Below are 27,441 nucleotides of genomic sequence, written 5' to 3'. Positions count from 1 at the left end.
TTGTACACTTTGGTTGGATTGTATGTTTTATAAATATATGTCAATAAAATTGATTTTAAAAAATGAAGAACAAAATCTTGACTACAGGGAATCCAGTCGACTTTGTCCCAATTTTATGTATAGTGTTTTATAGAGTATTTGCTGAGCAAAGTTTAAGATTAGTGGATAATAGAAGGGAATCTGAAAATCCAAAAAATGACCCAGCACAATATGGTACTAATTTGCTTAGTGAGGATGAATTCAACTATTTTCTGTTTCCGTGGCAGTGAATATACAGTGTGGTAGAAATAATGCCTTGTAAACAAATTCTGAGCTTCCTTAATCAATTTGGAAATATTTTCAGTTGGCCTTTCCTTTAGTGGGTTCTAGGATACGGTCCCAAATCATGTGGAAACTATGGTAAAAAGCAGTCTCTAAAGAGGAAATCAGTCTGTGGTTCATTCCAGGGTTCATTCCAGGAGTTTCCTTTTTCTCTGATATATCAAGAATAGTTTTTTAATTTTTAAATTTGAAATAATTTCTAATTTACAGGAAAGTCACAAAAATAGAACATGAACAATACACATGACTCCAATGTATCTCTGTGACAGGTTGAAGTTTTTTATCCCAAAAACAAAGAGATTATGTTTGAACTAATCCATTGCTGTGGGTGCGGGGCCCTTTTGATAGGACTACATCAGTGAGGCATGACACAGATTAGGTTTCTGCCTCTTCCTGGGCCTTATATAAACTGAGACAGAGGAAGTGGCACAGAGAAGGGGAGCTCTGCCTTTTTGACCCTGCCATACGAGAGAGAGGATTCCGAGTTCACCTACAGTTGCTAGGAGTCTGAGAGAGGTTCTGGAGTTTGGGATCAGCAGAACACAGAGGCATGGAAAGAGGCCCCCAAGGGGCTGAGCTAAAGGAGCAGCTCAAGGCTGTGGAGAGAGCCCTGCCATATGCCTGATGGTCACACATGGTAGGATGTAAGGATCACCAGTAGCTGACTCTGGTGAGAAAGCATCTCTGATGGTGATTTGATCTTGACATTTCACAGCCTGAATTCTGTTAAGCTTTTTTCCTAAATACCCTTTAAAAAACAATGTTCCCTATTTTCAGAATCTCCTGCTGTTTTAACACCTGCCACCCATCCCACATGAGCAGAGACATATCAAACCAAGCCCAAATTCCACATGAAGTATAATTATATAATTTTTATATTATTGCAAATACTTTCATTTTCTTTAAGCAGTGTATCAGGGTCAGTCTGCCCAGGTTCAAAGACCAAGGACTAATTCCTCAAATGCTCTACACCTGTTTCCTTACCCATAAAATGGGAGTGATAATAGTCCTTTATCCACCTCGTAGGGTTGTTATGAGGAAGTGGGGTTTACTATAATTGTCTATCATTCGGCTACTTCTTAAATATTTCTTAAAGTCGCAGTTTTCTTTTGGTGTTTTCTTTTGATCCAATCATTTTTGTTATTTTCCTATTCTGAGGTTAAAAACCGTAAAAATCTTAATAGAATGTAGCCATTTCTCTTGAAATATATAATATTTTATTAAATCCTACGTTCCCTTAGGTTTTCATGCTATATATATTCTTACAGGCTTTAATAACTTGGTTACTAAGATACCGGGAATTTCGTCTCTTTACCCCAGTCCTAGGCTCCCGCAGGACTAAGCTGGTCCATTCGACCAACAGAAAATGGGCGGTGAGCGGGCCTGGATCCGCCCGGACCAAAGGAGCGAGAGCTGGGCGGGCGCGGCGCGGCCACTGACGCAGGGCAGGCCCTGTAAAGGGCCCCGGCGCCTCTTCCCGGGCCTCTCCTCCTCTCTCGGCTCAGCACGTTTCTTCCTCGGTGCTCTGGGAAGAGGGAGACGAGATGGCGGCGGTGGGCAGTGATGACTTGTTCTGCCTCAGCGCGGTTGTCACAAATAAGCACTGCAAGGAGGATGCGCAGGTAGGGAAGATACAGGGGCCTCGGGAGAGACAGCGAGAGGACCTGAGGGACCCGGCGGCTGTTGAGGAGGAAGCTCGGAGTTCGCTAGGACGACAGGGCTGACGGCCAATCTGCGTCCAGTTCTCATCCCTCCAGTTCCTCGTACCAGACGAGACGGCGCCCCTGATTGGGTATCTGCACCCCGGCCCGCGGACTGAGGGCGCGTCTGTTAAACGGCGCGAGAGCCCGGGATTGGGAGGCTCTGAATGGCCGCTGGAGGGGGGCGTGGGCGCGTGAGTAGCTGAGAGTGGGGGATGGACCGTGTGTTTTCACCGTCTTTGCTTTAAGTCGCGGGGCCGACGCGCTGTGGGGAGACCCCAGGAATGGGCTGCCTTTGCCATTGCTCTTCTCGACATTTGTTTGTAAAACCTAAGGAGGAGGCGGCGGAAAACACGTAAGGGGGAAACCAGCCAGTGTCAGGGCGGAGTGCAGCGTAGCAGCCCGTCCCCTTCCCCCTCCATCCTCTCCCCCGTCGTCCAGGGGGGTGGGCAGCTGCCTGAGTTGTAGGGGATGGGGGCCCTGATCCCGCTCTGAGGCCCTGAGCAGGCTAAGGGCTTCCTGGTGGACCTGGTGACCGTCCCCGCGCCACCTCGCACCCGCTGCGTGACCTTGGGAGAGTTACTCCACGGCTTTCTGAGCCTCTTTAATATAAAATGTGGGCTAATAGCAGTCCTCCTGGGCTCGGGTCGTTGTGAGGACTGATTGCGTTAAAACAAGTAACACTCAGCCTCCGACCTTTTTTAAGGCCCCAGTATCATCTCTAATTGGGAGTGTAATTGTCCTCTTTCCATTTGTTTTCCTCTCTGTCCTGTACCTGCCCCTAGGCCCCCACCCCTACCCCTCTCTCCCCCTTGTAGTTGGTGCTGCTTTTCAGAATCTGGAGGGAGCCGCAAAGCCCACAAGCAGTTAGCTGGCAGCTTGTCAAGAGAAGGGAAGACAAGGACCAACTTGTACTCTAGGCTCTTCGACTTCTTGCTGATTGACATGTGCAAGGTGGTTAAGCCTTAGGTTCCTCTTCTGTCAAATGGGGTTAATTAGTTGGCAGGGCACTAGTATGAATGCCTTTGTTCAGTAAACACCTCCTGTTGGTGAGGTACAGTGCCAGGGTGCTGGGGCAGTAACGGTAACACCAGGTACTTTGCAGGAGAAAGGTATGAAGTATGTCAACAAAGCTTTGCCCTGGTGAGATGTGGGGGGCAGGAAACAAACAGGATGTGTGATTGTGGATCAGTAAACATAGGTGGTGTCTGCTATGCCCTGTCCTCAGCACAGATATTTAGCAGTTTATCAAGATAAAGATGGGGGATAGACAAGAAATAACACAAGGAAATTGGATAGTCTAAAGAAGGAAGAGGGATGGGGGAGCAATTTTTAAAACCTGTTAGGGGAGGCTCACTGAAGAGGTGATATTTGAGCAAAGACCCAATGGAGGCAAGGAAAGGAGCCATGAGGCTCTTTAGATAGAGGGCACAGGAAGTAGAGAGGGAGATGGGGAGAAGCCATTTTAGGAGGACAATCTGGGCCCGCCTGTCTTGGTGAGTAGGAACTTTCCAGGGAAGAGGAGACAGACAATGCCAGGGGTTCTTTACATGTGATTTTCTCCCGCAGGGGAGAATTGGGTGTGTCTGAAGACCTTTTTAGTTACAACTTAGAGTGGGGGTGCTACTGGCATCTAGTGGATAGAAGCCAAGGATGCTGCTCAACATCTCACATTGCCGTGGACAGCACCCACAGCAAAGAATGACCTGGTCCAAGGGGTCATAGTGCTGAGGCTCCCAGCTGTTTATTATAGAAAGCCCTGAAGCAAGAGCAAGTTTGGTACCTGGGGTCACTGTATTTTCTTTTTTTTTTAAACAAGTCAATTTTATTAATACATTTAATAAAGCATACAATTCACCTAAAGTATACAGTCATTAGTATTTAATATAATCACATAGCTGTGCATTCATCACTTTAATCATTATTAGACTGTTTTCATTATTTCAGTGATAATGATAAACAAAATACAGACAAACAAGGAAATTCTTCACCTCTAAATCTCTCTTATGTTTCCCCAGCTCTACATGGCTACTATTTATGGCTATTCTTACACAATTACTTATTTATTAAGCAGTTTTACTGAGATATATTCACATACTATAGGATCTATCTAAAGTGTATAAGCAGTGACTTTCAGTATAAACACAATGTTGTGCAATAATCACCACAAAAAATTTTAGAACTATTTCATTACTCCAAAAAGCAAAACTCTACAATCCTTAGCATACCTTCCCTAGCCCTACATAACCACTAATCAAATGTCATCTTTATAATATAATTAATATTTACATTTTTAAAAAAGGAATCATATAATATGTCACAATATTTTTTTAAAGATTTATTTATTTATTATTAATTCTTCTCCCCTTCTCCCCCTAGTTGTCTGCTCTCTGTGTCCATTCGCTGTGTCTTCTTCTGTGACCGCTTCTATCCTTATCAGTGGCACCAGGAATCTGTGTTTCTTTTCATTGCGTCATCTTGTTGTGTCAGCTCTCCGTGTGTGCAGCGCCGTTCTTGGGCAGGCTGCACTTTCTTTGGCGCAGGGCGGCTCTCCTTACAGGGTGCACTCCTTGCGCGTGGGGCTCCCCTACGTGGGGGACACCCCTGCGTGGCATGGCACTCCTTCTGCATATCAGCACTGCACATTGGCCAGCTCCACACGGGTCACGGAGGCCTGGGGTTTGAACCGCAGACCTCTCATGTGGTAGGCAGACGCCTTATCCATTGGGCCAAGTCCGCTTCCCACACAATATCTTTAATTCATAGTAGCACAATCATACTGTATTTGTTCTTTTGTATCTGGCTTGCTTTATTCAACATAATGTCCTACAAGTCCATCCATGTTGTCATATGCTTTACAACTTCATTTCTTCTTACAGCTGCATAATATTCCATTGTGTGAATACACCACAGCTTATCTATCCCTTCATCAGTTGATGGAAACCTGGGTTGCTTCCAACTTTTAGCAATTGTGAATAACACCATTATGAACATAGGTGTGCAAGTGTCTGTTCTTGTCACTGCTCTCAGTTCTTCTGGGTATATACCCAGTAGTGGTATTGCAGGGTTACATGGCAAATCTATATTCAACTTCTTCAGGAACTGCCAAAAAGTCCTTCACAGTGGCTGTACCATTCTGCATTCACATCAACAGTGAATAAGTGTTCCTGTCTCTTCACATCCTCCCCAAAACCTGTATTCTCTGTCTTATTAATAGTGGCCATTCTGATAGGTGTGAAATGATATCTCATAATTTTGATTTGCATTTCCCTAGTCATTAGTGATGTTGAGCATTTTTTCATGTGTGGTTTTTTGTGTTTTTTTTTTTTTTTGCCATTTGTATTTCTTCTTTGGACAAATGTCTATTCAAGTCATTTGCCCATTTTAAAATCAGGCCGGTTGTCTTTTTATTGTTGAGTTGTAACATCTCCTTATATATCACAGATATTAAACCCTTACTGGACATGTGATTTCCAAATATTTTCTCTCATTTGGCTGCTTTTCAACCTTTTGACAATGTCCTAGGAGGTGCAAAAGTGTTTAATTTTGAGGACGTCCCATTTATCTATTTCTTCTTTTGTTGCATGTGCTTTGGACGTAAGGGTCAAGAAACCACCACCTACCACAAAGTCTTGAAGATATTTCTCTACATTTCCTTCTTGAAGTTTTATGATCCTGCCTTTTATAGCCAGGTCTTTGATCCATTTTGAGTTGACTCTTTTATAGGGGTCCTCTTTTAACCTTTTGGTTTATAGATATGCAGTTCTCCCAGCACCATTTCTTGAAGAGATAGTTTTGTCCAGTTTACATGAACTTGGTAGGTTTGTCAAAAACCAGTTGACTATAGAGTTGAGGGTTTATTTCTGGACTCTCAGTTCTATTCCACTGATCGATGTGTCTATCTTTATGCCAGTACCACACTGTTTTTTGTTGTTATTTGTTTGTTTTTTTAAAGATTTATTTTTTTCTCTGCCCCCCAGTTGATTTGCACTCACTGTCTGCTTCTTGTTCGTCTTCTTTTATTTTTAGGAGGCACTGGGAACCAAACTTGGAATCTCCCATGTGGGAGGGAGGCACCCAATCACTTGAGCCGCCTCTGCTCCCCACTTGTTGTCTCTCTCATTGTGTTTCCTCTCTGTTGTATCATCTCACTATATCATCTTATTGCATCATCTCATTGTGTCAGCTTGCTGTCTTGCTCTTCTTCTTTAGGAGATACCAGGAAGAGAACCCAGGACATGTGGTGGGCTGGTGCCCAAGTGCTTGAGCTACAACCACTTCCCACCATGCTGTGTTAACCACTGTAGCTTTGCAATATGTTTAAAGATCAGGCAGTGAAATTCCTCCCGTGTCAGTCTTCTTTTTTAGAATGCTTTTGGCCATTCAGGTGCACTTTTCCTTCCAAATAAATTTGGCCATTGCATTTTCTAATCTGTAAAGTAGGCTGTTGGAATTTTGATTGGTATTGCATTGAATCTATAAATCAGTTTGGGTAGGATTGACATCTTCTGAATAATTAGTCATCCAGTCCATGAACATGGAATGTCTTTCCATTTCTTATGGTCTGCATTGATTTCCTTTAGCATTGTTTTGTAATTTTCCTCATATAGGTTCTGTACATCTTTTTTAAATTGGTTCCTAGGTATTTAAGTTTATTGAAAATGGAATTTTCCCCTTGATTTCCTCCTCAGATTGTTCAGTATTAGTGTATAAAAACACATTACTGATGTTTGCATGTTGCTCTTGTATCCTACTTTGCTGAACTCATTTATTAGCTCAGGTAGCTTTGTTGTAGATATTTCAGAATTTTCTAAATACAGGATCATGTCATCTGCAAATAGGGAGAATTTTACTTCCTCTTTTCCTATTTGGATGCCTTTAAATTTTTTCTTGTCTGATCAGGCTAAAACTTCTCGTACAATGTTGAATAACAGTGGTGACAGTGGGCATCCTTGTCTTGTTCCCAATCTTAGAGGAAAAGAGTTCAACCTTTCCTCATTGAGTATGATGTTGGCTATAGGTTTTTTGTATATGCATTTACCATATTCAGGAAGCTTCCTTCTAGTCCTATCCTTCGAAGTGTTTTTATCAAGAAAGGATGATAGATTTTGTAGAATGCTTTTTCTTCATCAGTTGAGATGATCGTGTGTTTTTCTCCCTTCAATTTGTTAATGTGGTAGAGAACGTTGATTGATTTTCTTATGTTGAACTAGCCTTGAGTACCAGGAATCAATCCAGCTTGGTGGTGATGTGTAAGTGTTTTGATATGCTGTTGGGTTCCATTTGCAAGTATTTTGTTTAGAATTTTTGTATCTATGTTCATTAGAGAGATTGTTCCATAATTTTCTTTTTTTGTAATGTCTTTATCTGTCTTTGGTATTAGAGTGATGTTGACTTCATAAAATGTGTTAGGTAATTTTCCTCCTCTTCAATTTTTTGGAAGCGTTTAAACAGAATTGGTATTAATTCTTTTCAAAATGCTTGATAGAATTCATCTGGGAACCCATCTGGTCCTGGACTTTTCTTTGTTGGGAGATTTTTGATGACAGATTCAATCTCTTTAAATGTGATTGATTTGTTAAGTTCTTATATTTTTTGTAGTGTCAGTGTAGGTTGTTTGTGCATTTCTAGAAGTGCCCATTTCATCTAGGTTGTCTAGTGTGTTGGCATATAGTTTCTCATAATATCCTCTTATGATCCTTTTTATTTCTGCGGAGTCAGTGATAACTTCCCCCCTTTCTTTTTTGATTGTATTTATTTGCATCTTCTTTTTTCTTTGTTAGTCTAGCTAGTGGTTTGTCAATCTTATTGATCTTCTCAAAGAATCAGCTTTTGGTTGTGTTTATTTTTCTGTTGTTTTTTGTTGTTCTCAGTTGCATTTATTTCTGTTCTAATCTTTATTATTTCTTTCCTGTTGCTTGCTTTGGGATTGGTTTGCTGTTCTTTTCTTAGTTTTTCTAGTTGTTCATTTAAATCTTTGAGTTTTGCTCTTTCTTCTTTTTTAATATAGGCATTTAGGTCTATACATTTCCCTCTCAAGACTTTCTTTGTTGTAGCCCATAAATTTTTGTAAGTTGTCTTTTTGTTTTCATTTGTCTGAATGTATTTACTTTTTTTTCTTTATAAAAATATCAAATTTATTTCAATATCTAGTTTCATTTTTAAATTAGAGTTGTTAGACATTTTTTTTTGTAACTTAAAATTCATATTAAAAGTGGGGAAAACATTGATAAGCTAATAAAGACTGACCATGAAAAATATTCTTGGACCACGTTTAAATGTAAAAAATTCCAATTATATTACTTTACATCTAAATGTTACATTCTCCTTTTGACATAATTTATCTGTTTTCGCTCCAATTACTACTATGCTCAACAAAATTTTTCCAAGCTCCTCTTACAACTTAGGAAGTATGACTTAACTGTTCATCTTAAGAGTTCTCCTTAAAAGAAAGTAGAAATTTTAATTTTCACCTTAAAACTGTCTAATCAGAAAGTATAGGACATCACTACCATGAATTAAACAAAAATGGAGTAAAAAACAAAAGTGGTATCTATAAAATAAGCAAATTACCTGATTAGAATTTTAACTTAGCACAACCAAGAATAAACTGATTCCAAGATATTACAATGTTTGGCATTTGTACTGCAAGCTTTAAATTATAATTTTATTCTGCTCAACATCTCTTAAGAAAATGGCAGTGCTCATAAATACAAAAATTGTTATATCTAGCAGGAGGTATTCTAGTCAAGACAGAATTCTTTATAAAATTGGGTTTTAAAAAATGCAGAATGGATTACCACTATAAAGACTGAAAACCAGAAAAGCTATCCATAAGATAAAACATTATTATTTTGCTTTGAGAAAGCCAGAAATGATTACATTCTCAGAAATACGCAATACTGGCAAAAGTTGTGATTAATACACTGCATCTTTTTAATGTACTATATCTTTTTAAAGCCCAAACAGACCCTTCATCTCATAGAAGACAGTTGAATTACATTCTTTGTCCAGAACAGGACCCCAATTTAATATATTATTTGATTAACTCATAACCTAAAGTCATTTTTTTCTCCATAGGATATTTTTATTTCAGTAGATATGCTACAAAATAGCAAATGATTAAGTCAGTTACTAAGATTTTGTAGCATAATAAATGTTAATTTGCCCAGTAACTATCACAGATACCAACAAACTTCTATACTCAAGCCTAAGTTACTATAGTACTGAGGTCATAACTGACATGATTCTTCCATATGGCCACACTTTGTTTACCATACAATACTGTCATAAAACCCAAAGGAACCTTAGTGAGTCCTTCCAAAGCTGCGTCATTTTCCCAATGATTTTCCTCTGGTTGCAGAGCCTGTTCTTTTCTTCAGTCCTTTTTTAGTCGTTTGGCTTTTGCAATATTTTCTTGACGTTTTTGTTTCTTCTTCTGTTCCTTTTTCCCCGGCCTCAATCATCTTGGCCAATTTCCAGGACAGTACATTACTTGCTAGGAACAATGGAGTAAGAGCCAAAACTCACTGTCGGAAGCTATATGGGTCCTTTGCAGCCCATTCTACAGCATACTCAGCCCAAGCCTTTATATCAAACATCTCTGTACTGGTTTTAGGAAAACTTCTGCTTGAGTAGTGATCTCTTTCTCCTGGGATTATTAGAAAGCCAATAACAATTTCAGATGACCTTTGGTTGTCTTCTTTAGTTCTACTATACACTTCTGAGAGAAGGTTTAAAATCTGTTGAGTAGGTGGTTGAAAAGACGTCAGACCAGAAACAGGAAGCTGAATGTATTTCCTGATTTCACTTGAAATTTCTTCTTTGACCCAATGTAGCTGCTGTTGCCAGGTCTAATTCTGGGAGAAGGGTCACCTAGAGATTGCTTTTTCCACCCAGTATTTCCCCGCTAAAACATTATCAGGGACCAACAAAGTGTGAGTAGAATAGTTCCAAAGGGCCATGTGGAGGGTACGAGGAAGGACGCAGAACATCCCTTTAATCTAAAGTGCTGGTGACACACTTAGGTTTACTCAGACATCTTATGGATTCATAATTTGTCTGGTGTAGGTCCAAGAGGAATCACTTAGATGATTTGGAGAATTGCCAAGCACATGTTAAATGGAAGCAGAATATTTGTTCAAGAAGGTGGGTTGGGGGCCCCCATGTCAGGTGAGATGGCACTACAGAAAAACTAATTGGGCCATTCAGATAGCAAAAGTCTTTTACTCCTGGCTGTTTAATCTGAGTCTTCTTCAAAATAGGTTTGAGTGGCTTGAGCAGAGGGATACTGAACTCACACCTGGGAACGTGGGCTTGGGGGCAGGGCAGAGCTGGCCCTCACCTTACTTTTCCTGTGTGAGCCTCCAGGTAGGTTCTGTTCTTTTTTTTCTTTCCCCCTAAAGATTTATTTATTTATTTATTTCTCTACCCTACCCCCTCACCCTGGTTTTCTGTTCTCTGTGTCTACTTGCTGTGTCTTTGTCCGCTTCTCTTGTTATCAGCAGCATGGGAATCTGTGTTTCCCTTTTGTTGTGTCATCTTGTTATGTCAGCTCTCCGTGTGGGAGGCGCCATTCCTGGGCAGGCTGCACTTCCTTTCGCTCTGGGCGACTCTCCTTATGGGGCACGTTCCTTGTGCGTGGGGCTCCCCTATGTGGGGGACACCCCTGCGTGGCAGGGCTCTCCTTGCGCGCATCAGCACTGTGCATGGGCCAGCTGCATACGGATCAAGGAGGCCCGGGGTTTGAACTTCGGACCTCCCATGTGGTAGATGGACACCCTAACCACTGGGCCAAGTCCGCCGCCAGGTTCTGTTCTTGTGCTCAAAATAAGTTATCTTCCAAACTTTAAATCCATCAAAGTATAAGCACCTGATTACATTAAAAAATAAAATTTCAATATAATAGTCACAAAAATCTCCAAACTCTTAAAAGCTGCAGACAATATTATTATTTCTGGATAAATGAGAATGTTACCCTCTATTGGAAATCATCCTTCTGAAATTCCTACAGTGTGTAGTTTTGAACTAATTAGGCCAAAATCCAGCTAGCACCATTTTCAGAATTTCTACAGGCAACAGAAAAGGATATATTAACTGGCATTTTTCAAATTAAAAATTATTAAGAGTTGGTTTTGAAGATTTCTTATTTAATTTTACAGTTAATGTAAAAGAACAATATCCTCTCAAATGTCTCTGGAAATATAGCAAAATTAATATTTATTAATATTCAAATATCTCTGAAAGAGTAAACCTTCTAGAATCCTCATTATCTGCACTTGACACAAAATATTCAGTAATAGAAAAGAAAATCTCATCTCTAGTGGGCTCTGGGCTTCCTTTTTCCACTCCCACCAGTGCTGTTGGCTGCTGCTCCTCCTCCCAGCCATGGCCTTCATCCTCATAGCTTTCTGCTTTCTGCTGTGCTGCTGCTCACCATGTGCTTCTCTTTCGCCATCTGCAGCATTACAGCATTTGATCAACTGAAGACTGCTTACAAGAATCCTATAGGCCACTGTAATACCTTCTGGTTCCTTCAGGACCTCATCCATGATTCCTTTTGTGTTATGTTTCTTTGTACAGCAGAATGGCTCATGCTGGGGCTCCATATGCCCCTCTTAGCATATTGTATTTGGATGTATGTGAATAGACCAGTGCTGAGTGGTCTATGTCCCTATATAAGGCTGTGACCCTACAGTCATCATTAACACAGATTTTCTAGCATATTGTTAGAAAGAAGGATGGTGCAAATGAGCTCATGCCCTAGGATTTTTTTTACTACCTGTATGGCAAGATCTGTGTTTTGATGAACTCTTAAAAGAACACAGTAAAATTGACCCAATAAAATACATGGAAAAGCCACCAAATAAAGGGATTCCATCCAGCAAGATCCTGTTTTTAAAAGTTTTCACATTTTTTCTTTGTGTAAAGTTATGTTCCACAGGAAAAAGAATTTCAATGGTACATATAAATTAATATAAAATGATGACCTTGTGTTGAAGGTTTGAACTTGCACCCCTTAAGGAACAACCGTAATCCCCTGAATGATTGCATTACTTACTGACAGGTCTTAGTCTACTGGAAACTTTTGTTGATAGGAACTTATAGGGCTCATTTTGGCTTTGTTGCTAATTTATTTACTGATAAATTAGCTGTATATATGAAGTACTTTTCAGGAAATGGAAATTTTATTTGACCTGTGGGTAATATCATGAGTTTCCACATCTACCTTGGAGTTGATTAATATGGATACATTTGCAAAAACAAGTGGAATTATTTTCCCCTTTGACTTGAGTATTATCCCTGTGTATTGCCTGAGAAATTTCCCATATTTCAACCACAGTACTATATTTCGTTTAATTCTTAATCGTAAGTGAATATGATATAAAAATGTATACTGATTACTTCTGGAAAAAGGGCATTTACAGCCAATTTGAATATATTTTTATTTGTAAGTCATTAAGAAATTTGTTATTCTACCTACTGTTCCAATCTGGTAGTAAAAGTGTATTTAAGAATTTGCAAGTACCTTAGATTTTGAAATCTGAATGAGAGAGAGCACTGTATAACCTCCCTGCTGCAATGCAATAAAACTGTGAAATTAAAAAATTTTCCATCACATTAAAAATACTCTTCCAAATAACTAAGAATAAAGGTAAGTTAAAATTTTCTAAATATAATTTTTATTTAATGACTTAAGGAAAATACGTGATGCCAATCAGTATGTGTACAAGGTATATGAATTCAAGAAATGTGGACTAGAAAAGCATGAAAACTAGAAAAACATGTTAAAAGTGAAGAAATAGACTTGGTTTATATCTACACAAGCAGAGGTGTTTATTTAAAGCATCTTCTCAGCCGCCCACCCCCACAGCCCAGATCTTGGCCCCATGAAGTTCCCCGCACTGAGCCCTGGGTTGCTCTGCCCAGCAGGGAAGGAGTGATGGAAAATGAGGGGAGGGACACTAAGCTGCACTTGCAGTTTTGCCTTTCACACCCTGGTTTCCATCACCTGCGCAGACAGCTCCAACTCTTGCTCCTTTAGATCAGAAGCTCTGCTGGTGGAAGGAACCTCAGGCATTCCTGGATCCAGCCACAGCCCAGGTCCCAGCGCCCTGCACGCTGCGTCCTGGGGTCCTGCAGCCTCCACCCATCCTGAGTTGCCCCTTCCTCGGGGCCTCTGTCATTGCCCTGGGCCTCCCTTGCCCCCCTGGTCCAGCCCACGCCTTGGGGAGACTCCTCACGCCGGCTCTGGGAGAGGTGACCCACACCTGTTCTGTGACTCTGTGTTTCCTCTGTGCAAGTCGCGTCCCACTGGCTGCCTGTCGTGGTTGTTTCCATCCCCAGTGCCCAGTGGAAAGTGCTCTTCCTGGGCAGGGGACATCGGGTCCTTACCTGTGAATGTGCAGGGCAGGGGACGGCTGGGGAAGGGTGAAAGGCCTAGCAGGGAGGGCAGGAGGCTAAGTCTGAGGAATAATGACCAGATGAGTGGATGTGACTCAAGCAGTTGTGCGCCTGCCCTCCCACACGGGAGACCCAGGATTCAATCCCCAGATGGGTACCCCCCAGCCACAAAAAATGAAGACATATCAGGGCAATATGAAGCATGGAGTGGGTGGACTTGGGGAGAGAAAAAGAATGAAAGAGTGAACCAGAGAAAGAAGCAGAGGAGAAAGGAAGTAAGAGAAATAAAAAGTGTTCCCTGAATTGATTCGTCACTGTGGCTGTTTAGGGGGATGGACATGTGGTTGTAATTTGAATCTTAACTGGTTCCCAGTCCTCCAAAATAATGAGACCAACTGGATAAAGCCAGAATCAAGGTTCAGAGATAGGGGGCCTTCCTTCCTCCTCCCTCTCTCCATCCCTCTCTCTCTCTGCCAGGAACTTTTCCACTGAGGGATCTGGGCAGCCACCGGATTTCTCTTCTTTCTGCTGAGTTTAGACTCTTTCTGCCAAAGTGGGTCTGCTCAGACTCAGGCTGCCACGCCAGATATCACCTCACTGATTTTCTGGTTGAGCTTTTTAGTTGGAATAGGAAACCTGGGAACATCAGCCCCTAAAGTGAAGACTGTGCCAGAGGGTGCACCAGGGTCACTGACTAGCTTAGTCATTCGTCCACTAGGTACCTCTGTAGCCTTTACTGTGTGGCAGAGATTTTGTCATAACATTGGATTTAAAAAATGGTAAAAAGGGAATATTTTCATGGACTTCATCCAGGTTACTTTTGAATGATGAAGAGAAAAACCCCATTCAGTTACTAACAGTCATGTGATCACATGATGCCTCAAAGGCCTGATATAATCCTTCTCTCATGGGTCCCCAACTTCCTTGCCTCTCCTTCACGCCTCATCCCATGCAGCTCTGCCTCCTCTGTGCTTCCTCACAGGTGGAGGAGAATGTGGGAAACAAAGGCATGTTATTTCCATGGAAGCAAGTTACTTCCTTGACCACTGAGTCATGCTGTATCCATAGCTATATGTGCAGGTCATAAATCTAGCAAGGTGATGTGTATGCTCAGGTGGAAAGAGGACTAGGTAGAACGGGACAACCTGGGCAACAAGATTTATGAGTATGTTTTCTCAACAATATAATAGACAATTGAAATTTTGAACCTTGATTTATAATCATAGCATTTGATCCATTGTGTTACACAGGTTGAGGTAATGGGAATAGTTAGCTAGGATAGTTGCTGGTTCTCACGACTGCTTGGGGTATAAAAAGAAGCCCCTGAGATTAATAAACTTGTCTGATGAACTTGAGGCTTCAATGCTCGCAGATCGCCTGATCCCAATCTCTCTGTCTTTCATTCCCGATACCCTTCGGGTCCGGGGCTCCGACAGGAAAACATAAACCCAAATTGACTGGTGTCACTTCAGATTCCTGGCTCAGTTCCTCTTGAATTCCCTTATTTGTCTCTTCCATACCTTTTCCTTCTAGACCCCCTCCAAAGTCCAACGCCTCCTTCCCCATCTTTTCTCTGAGCTAAAGACCTTGTTTCTTCCTCCATGGAAGCCGTGGGAGAGATCTTCCCTAACTGGGCCAGCCCCTTACCCCAGACCTGGGTCTCCTGCTTTGCTGTTGACTGGGGATGGTCTGGCTCTGCTCCTGGCTGCTGCCAACCTTGGGATCGTGCACAAGTTCCCAGGCCCCTTGTAGTCTCAGGAGGACACTCATCCTCTGCCATTGCATCATCAACTCAAAAAAAGTTTTCATTCCAGAAGTTGTAGGTTTACAGAATAATCATGCAATGTTCCCATATACCCCCACATTGTTGACACTTTGCCTTTAATGTAGTACCTTTGTTACAAATGATGTAGGAATATTAAAACTGCACTGTTTACTATAGTCTATAGTTTACATTGAGTGTATTTTCCCCCATATACCACTCTATTATTAACACCTTACTTTGATGTGGTACCTTTGTTATAATTCATGTAAGAACATTCTCATACTTGAACAATTAACTATAATTGGTCAATTAAAATAGGGCTCCCTGTGTTTTACATTCCTAAGTTTTAACTTTTTTTAAAATTTTTTCCTTTTTTTGAAATTTTTAGTGTGTTTTTTTCAAGATACATAGGTCACAAAAAAGTCCTATTAAAAAATATAAGAGGTTCCTATATACCCCACCCCCACATCAACAATTCCCCCCATCATTGTGGCACATAAATTGCATCTGGTGAACACACCCTAAAAATATGAAACGCTTCACGAATTTGCATGTCATCCTTGTGCAGAGGCCATTCTAATCTCTATATCATTCCAATTTTAGTATATGTGCTGCCAAAGCAAGCACCTAAGTTTCATCTTTTAATTTTTACTTTATTAACACATATATAACCTAAAATTTCCTCTTTAATGTCATTCACTTATATAATTCTGTACTCTTATTTATACTCACAATATTGTGTTGCCATCATCACCATCAAGTGTCAAAACTTTATAATCAACCTAAATATATATTCTGTACAAATTAAGCATTAAACCCCCCATTGTCTACCCCCCCAACCCAACCCTTGGTAACCTATATTCTAGAATTTAACTCTATGAGTTTACTTATTCCAATGATTACATATCAGTGAGTACATACATGTCTTTTTGTATCTGACTTAATTTCACTCATAAAAATGTCTTCAGGGTTCATCCAGGTTGTCCCATGTGTGAAAATTTCCTTCTTAGAACTGAATATTTGAGGTACCAGGGATCAAACCCCAGACCTCATATATGGGAAGCAGGTTCTCAACCACTTGAGCTACATCCAATCCGCTCTCTTACCACCTTTTTTGCATTTAAAGGCTATTTTCTCCAATACTAGTATAGCTACCCCTGGTCTTTTTTGGTTACTCTTTGAGTCAAATATCTTTTCCAACCTTTCATTTTCAGTCTTTTTGCGTCCTTGCGTCTAAGGTAAATCTCCTGCAGGCAACATATGGATGGCTTATGTTTTCTTATCCATTCTGTCAGCTTGTCTTTTTTTTTTTTTTGCCTCTATTTTTTGATTAGGGCATTTAGTCTATTAACATTCAATCTTATTACTATAATTGCGTTATGGACAGCCATTTTATCCTTTTACTTTCATGTGTCCTATTGTATTTTTATTTTTGTCCATCTTTTTACCTTTTTTCAAAATTTTTACTTTTTATTTATTTCTCTCCACTCCCCCCCCCCCCCCCCCCACCAGCTTTCAGCTCTCTCTGTCCATTCGCTGCACGTTCTTCTGTGTCTGCTTATATTCTTGTCAGCAGCACTGGGAATCTATGTCTCTTGTTGCATCATCTTGCTGCATCAGCTCTCCGTTCATGTGGCGCCACTCCTGGGCAGGCTGCATCCTTCTCGTATGGGGCAGCTCTCCCTACAGGGTGCACCCCCTGCACGTGGGGCTCCCCTATGCGGGGCACACCCCTGCGTGGCACGGCACTCCTTGTGTGCATCAACACTGTGCCAGCTCACCACACAGGTCAGAAGGCCCTGGGTTGGAACCCTGGAACTCCCATATGGTAGGTGGATGCTCCATCCATTGAGCCAAATCCACTTCCCTTTACCTTTTTAGTTACCTTTCTGATAGACTTCACTTCTGCACTCTTCCAAGTCTTTCTCTCTCTTGTTTTCTTTTCTTACTGTAGAACTCCCTTTAGTATTTCCTGCAGAGCTGGATGATAATGTTTTTTTGAGATATACAAATGTTCTAGGAGATAAATGTTCATGAATTTATCATATATTGAAATACACTATAATGATCTTGACTGCTACAGATGTTGCTTATCTTTTAAAAAATATAATTACTAAATATTAGTGTAGAATTAACATTAAAATTTGCTCATTAAAACTGGATACAATTTTATGAACTATTGAAATTTCTTTACTTTGTGCAATAATTTACATACAAATTATTCAAAGGCTTTCATTTGTGAAATACTTTATATGCATTGCCTGTTTCACATGGATGGCTTCATCTTTTCCTCCCAAAAACCCTGTGAGGTAGGTAGAGCAGATAATATGCCCATTATCAAGGAAAAGAATACATACTTAGAGTCAGCTGATTAAGTGCCAGCTAAATACCAGGTACAGCACTAGATGCTGAGGATACAATGAACAAGGTAGAGGCCATCAGAGAGCATACAAGCTTGCAGAGCAGACAATTAAACAGACATTAAGAATGAAATGTGGTGAGTACTATGAAATGGAAATCAAGAATGCTGTGGGATAACTAAAAAGGACAACTAGGGAAATGGATGGGGCTCAAGCAGTTGGGCACCTGCTTACCACATAGGAGGTCCTGGGTTCAGTTCCTGGTGCCTTCTAAAAAGAAAACAAGCAGACACAGCACACAACAAACACACAGAGAGGAGACAGCGAGCACAAATAATGAAGTGGAGAGAGAAATAAGTAAATACAAAATCTTTTTTAAAAAAGAGGGGGCAACTTAGTTCATCAATATTAAAAGACTAACTCAGTCTTTTTTTTTTCAGATTTATTTTATTTGTTTATTCCTGCCACTTGAGCTTGCTGTCTGCTCTCTGTGTTCATTTGCTGTGCGTTCTTCTGTTTCTGCTTGTTTTCTTTTCTCGTCTTCTCTTTAGGAGGCACTGGGAACTGATCCGAGGACCTCCCGATGTGGGAGAGAGGCACTCAGTCACTTGAGCCCCTTAGCTCCCTAATTTGTTGTGTCTCTCACTGTCCTCTCTGTCTCTTTTTTGTTGCATCATCTTGTTGCACCTGCTCTCCACACGGGCCAGCTCACTTAACAGGAGGCCCTGGGAACTGAACCCAGGACCCTCCATATGGTAGACAGGAGCCCAATAGCTTGAGCCACATCCACTTCCCAACTCAGTCTTGAAGGAGCTAGGAAAGTGCCCTGAAAGAAGAGACATTTGGCAGCAGCAAAATAAATTCCTTGAAAGATATATTCAGTATTTTGTGCTTTTTTGTGAAGGCTGTAGAACCAGTGGGAGAAAATGAGAGGAAATTTGGGAAACAAAAGTTACAAATTTTTAATAAAATTGACCACTTTATATGGGCCAAGAATCATGCTAAATATATCTCTGCATTCTCTATTTCATATAATCTTCACATCAACTCTAATAGGTAGTTATTAATATTATTGGTATTCATGTTAAGGTAGAATTTGACCTGAATGTCTAAATAGTTGGTGATTACCTAAATACATAATGACAGGTCCCTAACAGTAAATATGTTAATGTCCCATTTTATAGATTAGCATAGAGAAAACATCAGACAGGATCTGAAAGACATACATCCAAGTGCTTATGGCTGACAGTGATTGTTTCTGGATGGAAGAGATTATGAGTAGTCTCTGAGGCCATACTCTGCTTATTGTAAGCATATATATATATATATATATATAGTAAGCATATATTGTTTTTGGGGTTTTTTTTAAAGATTTATTTATTTCTCCCTCACCCCACCCTCCCGCTTGTTGTTTTTCTCTTGCTGTGTCTGTTCATCTTCCTTGTTTCTTTAGGAGGCACCAGGAGCTGAACCCAGGACCTCCAATATGGGAGGGAGGTCCCTAATCACTTGAGCCACCTCTGCTCCCTGCTTTGTTGTGTTTCTCAGTATTTTTTTCCTCTCCACGTCTCTTGTTGCATCATCTTGTTGTATCAGCTTGCCATGCCTACCAATGGAATCAGCTCACCGTCTTCTTTAGGAGGCACTGAGAACTTCTACTCCCTGCTTTGTCGTGACTCTCATTGTTTTTTTTCTTATGATTCTTGTTGTGTCAGGTCACTGCACCTGCTTGTGGTGCCAGCTCGCTGTCTTCTTTAGGAGGCACCGGGATCTGGACCAGCAACCTCCCAGTTGGTAGGCGGGAGCCCAGTCACCTGAGCCACATCCGCTTCCCTATGTTGTTTTTATAATAAAATCTTTGGAAACAATAGCAAGCAAAGGGACCTTTTATGAAGAATCAGCTCCTGAGTCTGTGACATAGTAGAGGCCTTTGAAAATGCAATCTGGACGAATATAATTTCACATTGTACCCCAGGCTGTCTGAGGCAACATTTTGAAAAGTTTTACTTAATTGCACATTCACCCAGCCAGTATGCCCCTGGATTGCAGACCCATTTCCAGTTACACTATATGGTTATATCATTGTTCCTGATATATTTCGTTGGTTTGTTTTTTTGCTTGTTTGTGGTAGGGGCATAAAAGTAAGGATTAAGAGCCCAGTCTCTGGAACCCAGTCTCTGCCTCTTACCCAGCTGTGTCATCTTGAGAACGATATCTAAACTCTCTGTCCCTTAGGAATCATTTTATTTCTTACCTCATAGGGTTATTTTGAGGATTAAGTGGGTTAACACATATAAAACACTTAGATTCATGCCTAGTGCATGGTAATGTTCTATAACTTGGTTTTTATGATTGTTAAATGTGACATTAAACTCTGAGTCTATCAAAGGAAGAGTTGCCTTCCTGAATCATGATTCTATTTTACTACAATGCAACGTTTTATCAGTGATATAGCATAATATAGTATAGTTGTTTCTGATTTTATCTTTTTATAATATTATAACCAATGTAGTCTAATTGTAAAATTTCAAAGTATAGAAATACAAATATAATACATAGTAATATAAATATCTAAAAATAAAATTACAGGATATTTTTAAATGCTGTAAAGGAAAAAGAAAATAAAATCATAAATAATCCCTATACATGAAATAATCAATATAATTTTTTTCAATTTTCTATGAATTCTTAAATCTGTTTTACAAATTTGGAACCATTAAGATAGATATAGGTAATTTTTTACCTTACAGTGTACAAGAAAGTTTTACCTGTCATAAAATACCACTTCTGCATATAATTTTAATTATTGTGTACTATTCTCTTGAATAAATGAACCACAGTTTATTTAGCCATTCATATTTTAAGATGTTTTTGTTGCCTTCTCTTCCTCCTCCTCCTCCTCCTGTTCCTCTTATTCCTCTTCTTTTTCTTCTTTGCTTTTTAAATTGTAACTTAGATATGCATCCTGGTATGAGATTATTTTTGCAGCTTTCAAAATGTTCAAGTCTAGACATCATCAAGGCAGTGCTTTCTTCCTAGAGACTGGCCACCTGTGATCCTGGGCTCCTCTGCCCCATGCCAAGGCATATGGTGGGCTCTGCTGGTCTCTCTACCTTACCTTCCGGGTTTTGTTGTTTCAGCTTCTTGCTTCCATGACTTTCTCCCTTTCTAATTGTTTAATGTAATCTTTCTGTGTAGTCCGAATCATCAGTCTTACAGCAAAATTTGTGGGTTTCACTAGGAGGGAACTCAAGGCAGGTTTCCTTGAAGGAGTGTTTTCCCCTGAATACCTCCTATTACAGCTGACAGTGCACGGCCGTCTTTTTCCTCATGTCGAGGTCCTTCTACTATGCGTGGTTTGGCACAGGAATGGGGCATGTTGAATCCAAGCATTAAACAGAGTATTTTTAACACTCAGGATTGACTTCTCAAGACTGACCTTGCCTGAGAAAGAAGGTTGGAGAGCTTACCTGAGAAAGAAGTGTCAACAATGGCTCTTTCCCAGGTAAAAGTCATGTTCTTGGTTGATTATTTTGTGTCTCCTTCCTAAATGCCTCTTTTGGACTTCCTAATCTTCTCTGACTCTGAAGCTTCCTGCCTAAGAAGTTTATTCCTACTCACTCAGGGAATCATCCTGAGAAGCTTCCACCCAGGCATGGATTGGAGACGGGGGTGGATCCCATGGTGTCAGTGAAGGTGGACAGCAGGGATTCTTTAGGATTGCACTTCCAGATGCACTGTCAGCTCTCTGTAGACCATAATCAATGAAATTGTATTTTGCTAATATGCTGAGTTAATGTTAGGAACACTGGAAAGTTCTGTAAAAGAAGAGTGATGAGGAGATGCTTGCTCTGCCTCATTTTGTAATTAATTTTTTTAACAAATCAATTTTATTGATACACATGAATAATGCATACAATTCATCCAAAGTGTACAGTCAGTGGTATTTGGTATAATTGCACTGATGTGCATTCATCACCTCATTCATTATAAAAGCATTTTCATTATTTCAATAATAATAAACAAAAAATAGAAACAAACAAGAAAATTTCTCACCTCTCAATCTCTCTCTGTTTCCCCAGCTATACATATAGAAGCTATTTTTGCACAATTATTTATTAAGTAGTTTAATTGAAATATATTCACATACCATACTATCTATCGAAGGGTATAATCAATGGCTTTTAGTATAATCACAGTGTTGTACATTCATCACCACAAAAAATTTTAGAACCATCATTGCTCCAAAAAGAAAAACTCCACATGCCTTAGCAGCCCTTACCCAGCCCTACATAACCATTAATATAATTTCATCTTTGTAAATTGATTTATTTTTTAAATTTTTTTCATTATTTTAAAATTGATTTTTATTTACATTTACATTTTATGTAAATGAAACCATACAATTTGCAGTACTTTATGTCTCATTTCTTTCACTTAGCATAATGTTGGTTTTTTTGTCTGATATTAACATCTGGTGATATTAACATACATTTGTTCATTCTAAAAGAAAAGCAGTATTAAAGATGTAATATTAACCATATTCATACTTCATATGCAGTTTCACTATGTTATACAGTCCCATGCTACATTTTTTAGCTTTCCTTTTAGTAATACACATGACCTTAGACTTTGCCTTTAAGCCCCTTTCATTCCCACATAATAGTATGACTAGTTATAAACATTATGCTGGGCTTTCACCTTTTCTATTCATTTACGAAGATTAGACAAACCCTAGGGACTCTCATGCAGCATGTGTTAGGTAAAAATGATTGTAATTCAGCCAAGACATTGAAGCAGACAGTTTTATCTTTGCCATCAGAAATTGTGGGTCCAAGTTCAGGTTCTACCCTGGATTTTTTTTTTACTAGGTTATCTAGAATAATGTTGACCACCTAGTTCCAATTAAGTACAGTTTATGCATATTAATTTTACCAAAAATTCTGAAATGGATATGCATATAAAATGATAAATCATGAGAATCCAAGAAAATCTGTCATTCTGAGACTATTTTTATTGAAATTAATTGTGTGTGTGTGTGTGTGTGTGTGTAGGTGCATGCCATGGAGACTGTAGTGTGTACAAAAGCCATTTTGTCATTTCATAAATAAGTTTAATATTTATATTAACATTTGAAAATATGTTTCTCATGACCTTAAAGGTTTTGTACATTATCACATTAGTGAGTTAATGTTAGTAATAATAGTAATTATGTGTGTGCATGTGTGTGCATATATATAATGAACTTTTACGTTGTTGGTAAAAGTTGCTTGCCTTGAACTTGTTCCCAATTTGCTCTATTAAGAAATGTTCTGCCAATTCACTTTTTTTTTTTAATCTCCCCCCTTCCTCCCCCTCCCACCATGGTTCCCTCGTCTGTCTGCTCATCTTTAGGAGGCACTGGGAACTGACCCTTGTGGGAGGTGGGCACCCAATTGCTTGAGCCACATCACTCCCCCAATTTACTTTTTCTTTTTTTTTTAAGAGTTATTTATGTATTTATTTATTTACAGACCCCACACACCCTCTTGTCTGCTCTCTGTGTCCATTCAGTGTGCATTCTTCTGTGTTTTCTTGTCTTCTCTTTAGGTGGCACTGGGAACCGATTCTGGGACCTTCCGGAGTGGGAGAGAGGTGCTCAATCTTTTGTGCCACCTCAGCTCCTTGGTCTGCTGCATCTCTTATTGTTTTTCCTCTGTCTCTTTCTGTTGCATCATCTTGCTGCACCAGCTCTCCACTTGGGCTAGCACTCCGCTGGGGCCAGCACTCCACTCAGGCCAACTTGCCACACGGCCAGCTTGCCCTCACCAGGAGGCCCTGGAATTTTAACCCTGGACCTCCCATATGGTAGACAGGAGGCCAGTGGCTTGAGCAACATCTGATTCCCTCCCCCAGTTTACTTTTAAAAAAAATTTATTGAAGTATATCACTCAAACATACATAAACAATAAGTGTACAGTAATAGTTGTGAACTTATAAAACAAACATATAACATCACACAGGACTCTTGCACCTCACCCTACCACAATACCTTGCATTGTTGTTAAACCTTTTTAACTAATTATTAAAGAGCATTGTCAAAATATTACTACTAATCAAAATATTTTCTCCCAACCCCCCATTATTATTATTTTTTATCATTTATATATGAATATACATAGACAATAAGTGTAAGTAAAACTTGTGAAATTACAAAGCAAGCATGCACAACATCATACAGGGGTCCCATACATCTAACCCTCCACAAACACCTTGCATTGTCATGAGATGTTTGTTCCAAATATGAAAGAATATTATCAAAATCTTACTACTAATTATAGTCCTTATCTTATATTTGGTGTATTTTCTCCCCCACCCCACCCTATTATTATTTTTAAAATATATATTTTATGACAGAAGTTGTAAACTTATAAAACAATCATGCACATGTAGGGAAGAGGATTTGGCCCAATGGATAGAGTGTCCATCTACCACATGGGAGGGCCAGGGTTCAAACCCAGGGCCTCCTGACTCATGTGATGAGCTGGCCCACGTGCAGTACTGATGCGCGCAAGGACTGCCATGCCATGCAGGGGTGTCCCCCGTGTAGGGGAGCCTTGCACAAGGAGTGTGCCCTATAAGGAGAGCTGCCCAGTGCAATAAAAGTGCAGCCTGTCCAGGAGTGGCATTGCACACATGGAGAGCTGATGCAGCAAGATGACACAACAAAAAGATACAGATTCCTAGTGCCGCTGATAAGAATACAAGCAGACACAGAAGAACACACAGCAAATGGACACACAGAGCAGACAACTGGGGGCGGGGGAGGGGAGAGAAATAAATAAAAAATAAATCTTAAAAAAAAAAATCATGCACATGTGTAGAATTCCCAAATAACACCCCTCTATCAACACATCACACTGTGGTGGAACACTTGTTACAAACAATATAATATCATCTGATTGTTACTACATCCATAGTGTACATTTGGCACACATTTTCCATACTGCCCCATCTGATTGTTACTACATCCATAGTGTACATTTGGCACACATTTTCCATACTGCCCCAGTACATCTTTGCCTTAGATGCAAGAATATTATATTATTACTGCTAACAACAGTCCATAGGTCACTCCAGTTTTATTTTTCTCATGCTCATCCACATTCCCACCACCCTGCAATAGTGAATAGGTCACTCCAGTTGTATTTTTCCCATGTTAATCCACATTCCCACCACCCTGCAGTAGTGATATACATTTGCTCTAGATAACAAAGGACACTCTTGCATCTGTACCATCAACCACAATTCTTATCTACCTCTTGGTTTACTGTGCTATTCTGTTCCTAAAATATTCTCTAGCATTCTGTTAATTGGCATTTACATACCTAGACTACCATTTTCAGCCACATCACCATTTATAAACTAGCTGTTACTATGTGTTACCATTCACTCTATTCTGGCTATTCAGGACCACCTACCCTTCCAAATAAATATGATAATTGTGTTTTCAATATTTTAAGGAAAAATGCTGATGGACTTTTTATTGGGATTGCATTGAATCTGTATATCAATTTGAGTAGAATTGACATCTTAATGATATTTAGTCTTCTAATCCATGAGCATGTAATGTCGTTCCAGTTATTTAGGCCTTTTTTTATTTCTTTTAACGTTGAGTTGCAATTTTCTGAATACATGCGCTTTACATCATTGGTTAAGTTTATTCCTGACTATTTGAGTTTTATCTGTCATATTTTATTTTCACCACTCTTGACACTTTTAGTTACTTTTGTTGATGCAGTCTTTATTTCTAGACTCTCTTCTAGGCCTCTCCTTTCTTTTCTTTTCAGGCTCTAACACATCCTTTAGAATTTCCTGAAAATCTGGTCTCTTGGTTAGAAATTCTCTCAGTTTCTGTTTATCTGTGAATATTCTAATCTCGTCCTCATTTTTGAAAGGCAATCCTGCTGGATATAAGATTCTTGGCTGGAAGTTTTTCTCTTGTAGTATCTTAAATATACCACACCACTGTCTTCTTGCATTCATGGTTTCTGGTGAGAAATGAGCATTTGATCTTATTGGGTATCCCTTATATGTTATACATTGATTTTCTCTTGCTGTTCTCAGAATTCTCTCCTTGTCTTTGGCTTTTGATGTTCTGATTAATATGTGTCTCAGAGTTGGTCTATTCAGATTTTTTCAGATGGGAGTACATTGTGCTTCTTGGACATGGATATATGTGTTCTTCAGTAGGGTTGGGAAATTTTTTACCATTATTTCTTTAAATATTCCTTCTGCCCCTTTTCCCTTCTCTTCTCCTTCTGAGACACCCATGACATGTATGTTTGCATGCCTTTTGCTGTCATTTCGTTCCCTGAGACCTTGTTCAATTTTTTCCATTCTTTTCTTCATCTCTTCTTTTGTATGTTCACTTTCAGAAGCCTTTTCTTCTAGCTCACCAATCCTTTCTTCTGCCTCCTCAAATCTGCTATGATTCCAATGTTTTTAAAATTTCATTTATTGCACCTTTCATTCCCATAAGATCTGCTATTTTTCTATGTAGTCTCTCAAATTCTTCTTTGTGCTCATCCAATCTCTTCTTTTTTTTTTTTTTTTTTTGCAAAATATATCACTAAGTCATTTAGGAAGCTGTCAGAACAAGCAAGTTGGACTACCTGATTAAGTTCACAGAAAAAGTGGGGGATTTCCAACTTTGTACAAAAAGACAATCGCAAAACCATTAAGCATTGTAAAGGGGAATACAAAACACTCGGTAACCAGGATGCCAGTAGCAGAATGCCACAGAGCCGGGGGTTCATGAAGACCACATAGTGCAGGGGATGACAGATGGCCACAAAGTGGTCATAGGCCATCACAGTCAAGAGGGCATTATCTAATTGTCCAAAAAGTATGTACAAAAATATCTGGCTTAGGCAGTTTTCAAAAGTTATGATTTTTCTTTCTGTCTGGATGTTCAATAGCATCTCTTCTTAATATTTTTAATTTCTTTAGCCATCTCATTGAATTTATTAAGGAGATTTGTTTGAACATCTGTGATTTGTCGTCTCAACTCCTTTATGTCATCTTGAGGCTTATCTTATTCCTTTAACTGGGCCATATCTTCCTGTTTCTTGGTGTGGATTGTAATTTTTTATTGGCATATTAGCACCTGGCTAACTAGAGTATTCTGGGTGCAGTTTTTCTCTTTAGTTTAGGGCTTCCTGCCCTTTCTCCCTTGCTGGTTGTGCAGTAGGAACCAAAGATGTAGTTGGTGCTATAAGCTGTGGAGGCTCAAGCTGTCCTCATTACCCTAGGGACGGATGAAGCTTCTCCCAACTTTCTCCTTTGCCAGGGTGGGGACAGAGTCACAGCTTTGTGGATTAATCCAAGTTGTGCAGGCCTAGACTCTAGTTGCCAGAGAGACTGATGAAGCTTCATGCCCCTTTCTCCCCTGGCTGGGGTGGGGATGGAGCTGCAGGTGTAGGCAGCAATCTACGCAGTGTGTGTCCGAGATGACTGTGGTTGCCCCGACAGACTTCTGATTATTCAGTCTGTGCTACCAAATGTACCTGCAGTTACCTGGATAGGCTGGTGCAGGGCCTGTCAACCTCCTTCCTGCCAGAGGTCGGGCTGATGCCTAGGCTGGGGCTGCAGGCTGATCAGGGTGAAGGAAACCGGTTCCATTGTCACTGCGATTTTCTGTCAGCTGGGCTTCCCCTCAGGCTTGGGGCAGAGTCAAAATGGTGGCCACCAGCATCTTTCCAACCTGGATAATTTCAAACTTTAGTTGTTCCTAGGGTTATACTCTAACAAGCCAAATCCAACCATTAGTAGCTGAAGTCAGTGGCCAACTGTCTCCTCTTCCCCTGTTTTTGGGAAATGGGCCTTCAAATTCCAGCCACAGAATAGCTCC

The 27,441-nt window shown here is 40.0% G+C and overlaps 1 protein-coding gene and 1 non-coding gene across 3 annotated transcripts in view; one reads left to right on the top strand and one right to left on the bottom strand.

The window, feature by feature from the left end:
• Positions 1-2,176: 2,176 nt before the first annotated feature.
• The window catches only part of LOC111758659 (zinc finger protein 573-like), a 30,694-nt gene continuing 5,429 nt past the window's right edge, over positions 2,177-27,441 (top strand). For both annotated transcript variants that reach the window (XM_023587720.3, XM_058279418.2), the window contains exons 1-2: positions 2,177-2,376; positions 10,286-10,391. In XM_023587720.3, the coding sequence (XP_023443488.1) occupies positions 2,306-2,376; positions 10,286-10,391 (177 nt within the window). In that variant the 5' untranslated portion in view covers positions 2,177-2,305. The remainder of the gene's footprint in view (positions 2,377-10,285; positions 10,392-27,441) is intronic.
• LOC111763229 (U6 spliceosomal RNA) lies at positions 15,713-15,816 on the bottom strand. The gene has a single exon (XR_002796134.1). It is a non-coding gene; the product is annotated as a U6 spliceosomal RNA (small nuclear RNA).

This window comes from Dasypus novemcinctus, chromosome 18 (genome assembly GCF_030445035.2).
Source record: "Dasypus novemcinctus isolate mDasNov1 chromosome 18, mDasNov1.1.hap2, whole genome shotgun sequence".
NCBI classification, from domain to species: domain Eukaryota; kingdom Metazoa; phylum Chordata; class Mammalia; order Cingulata; family Dasypodidae; genus Dasypus; species Dasypus novemcinctus.
The sequence above is the reverse complement of the archived record's forward strand: the minus strand, read 5'-3'. Positions and strand labels throughout refer to the sequence as shown.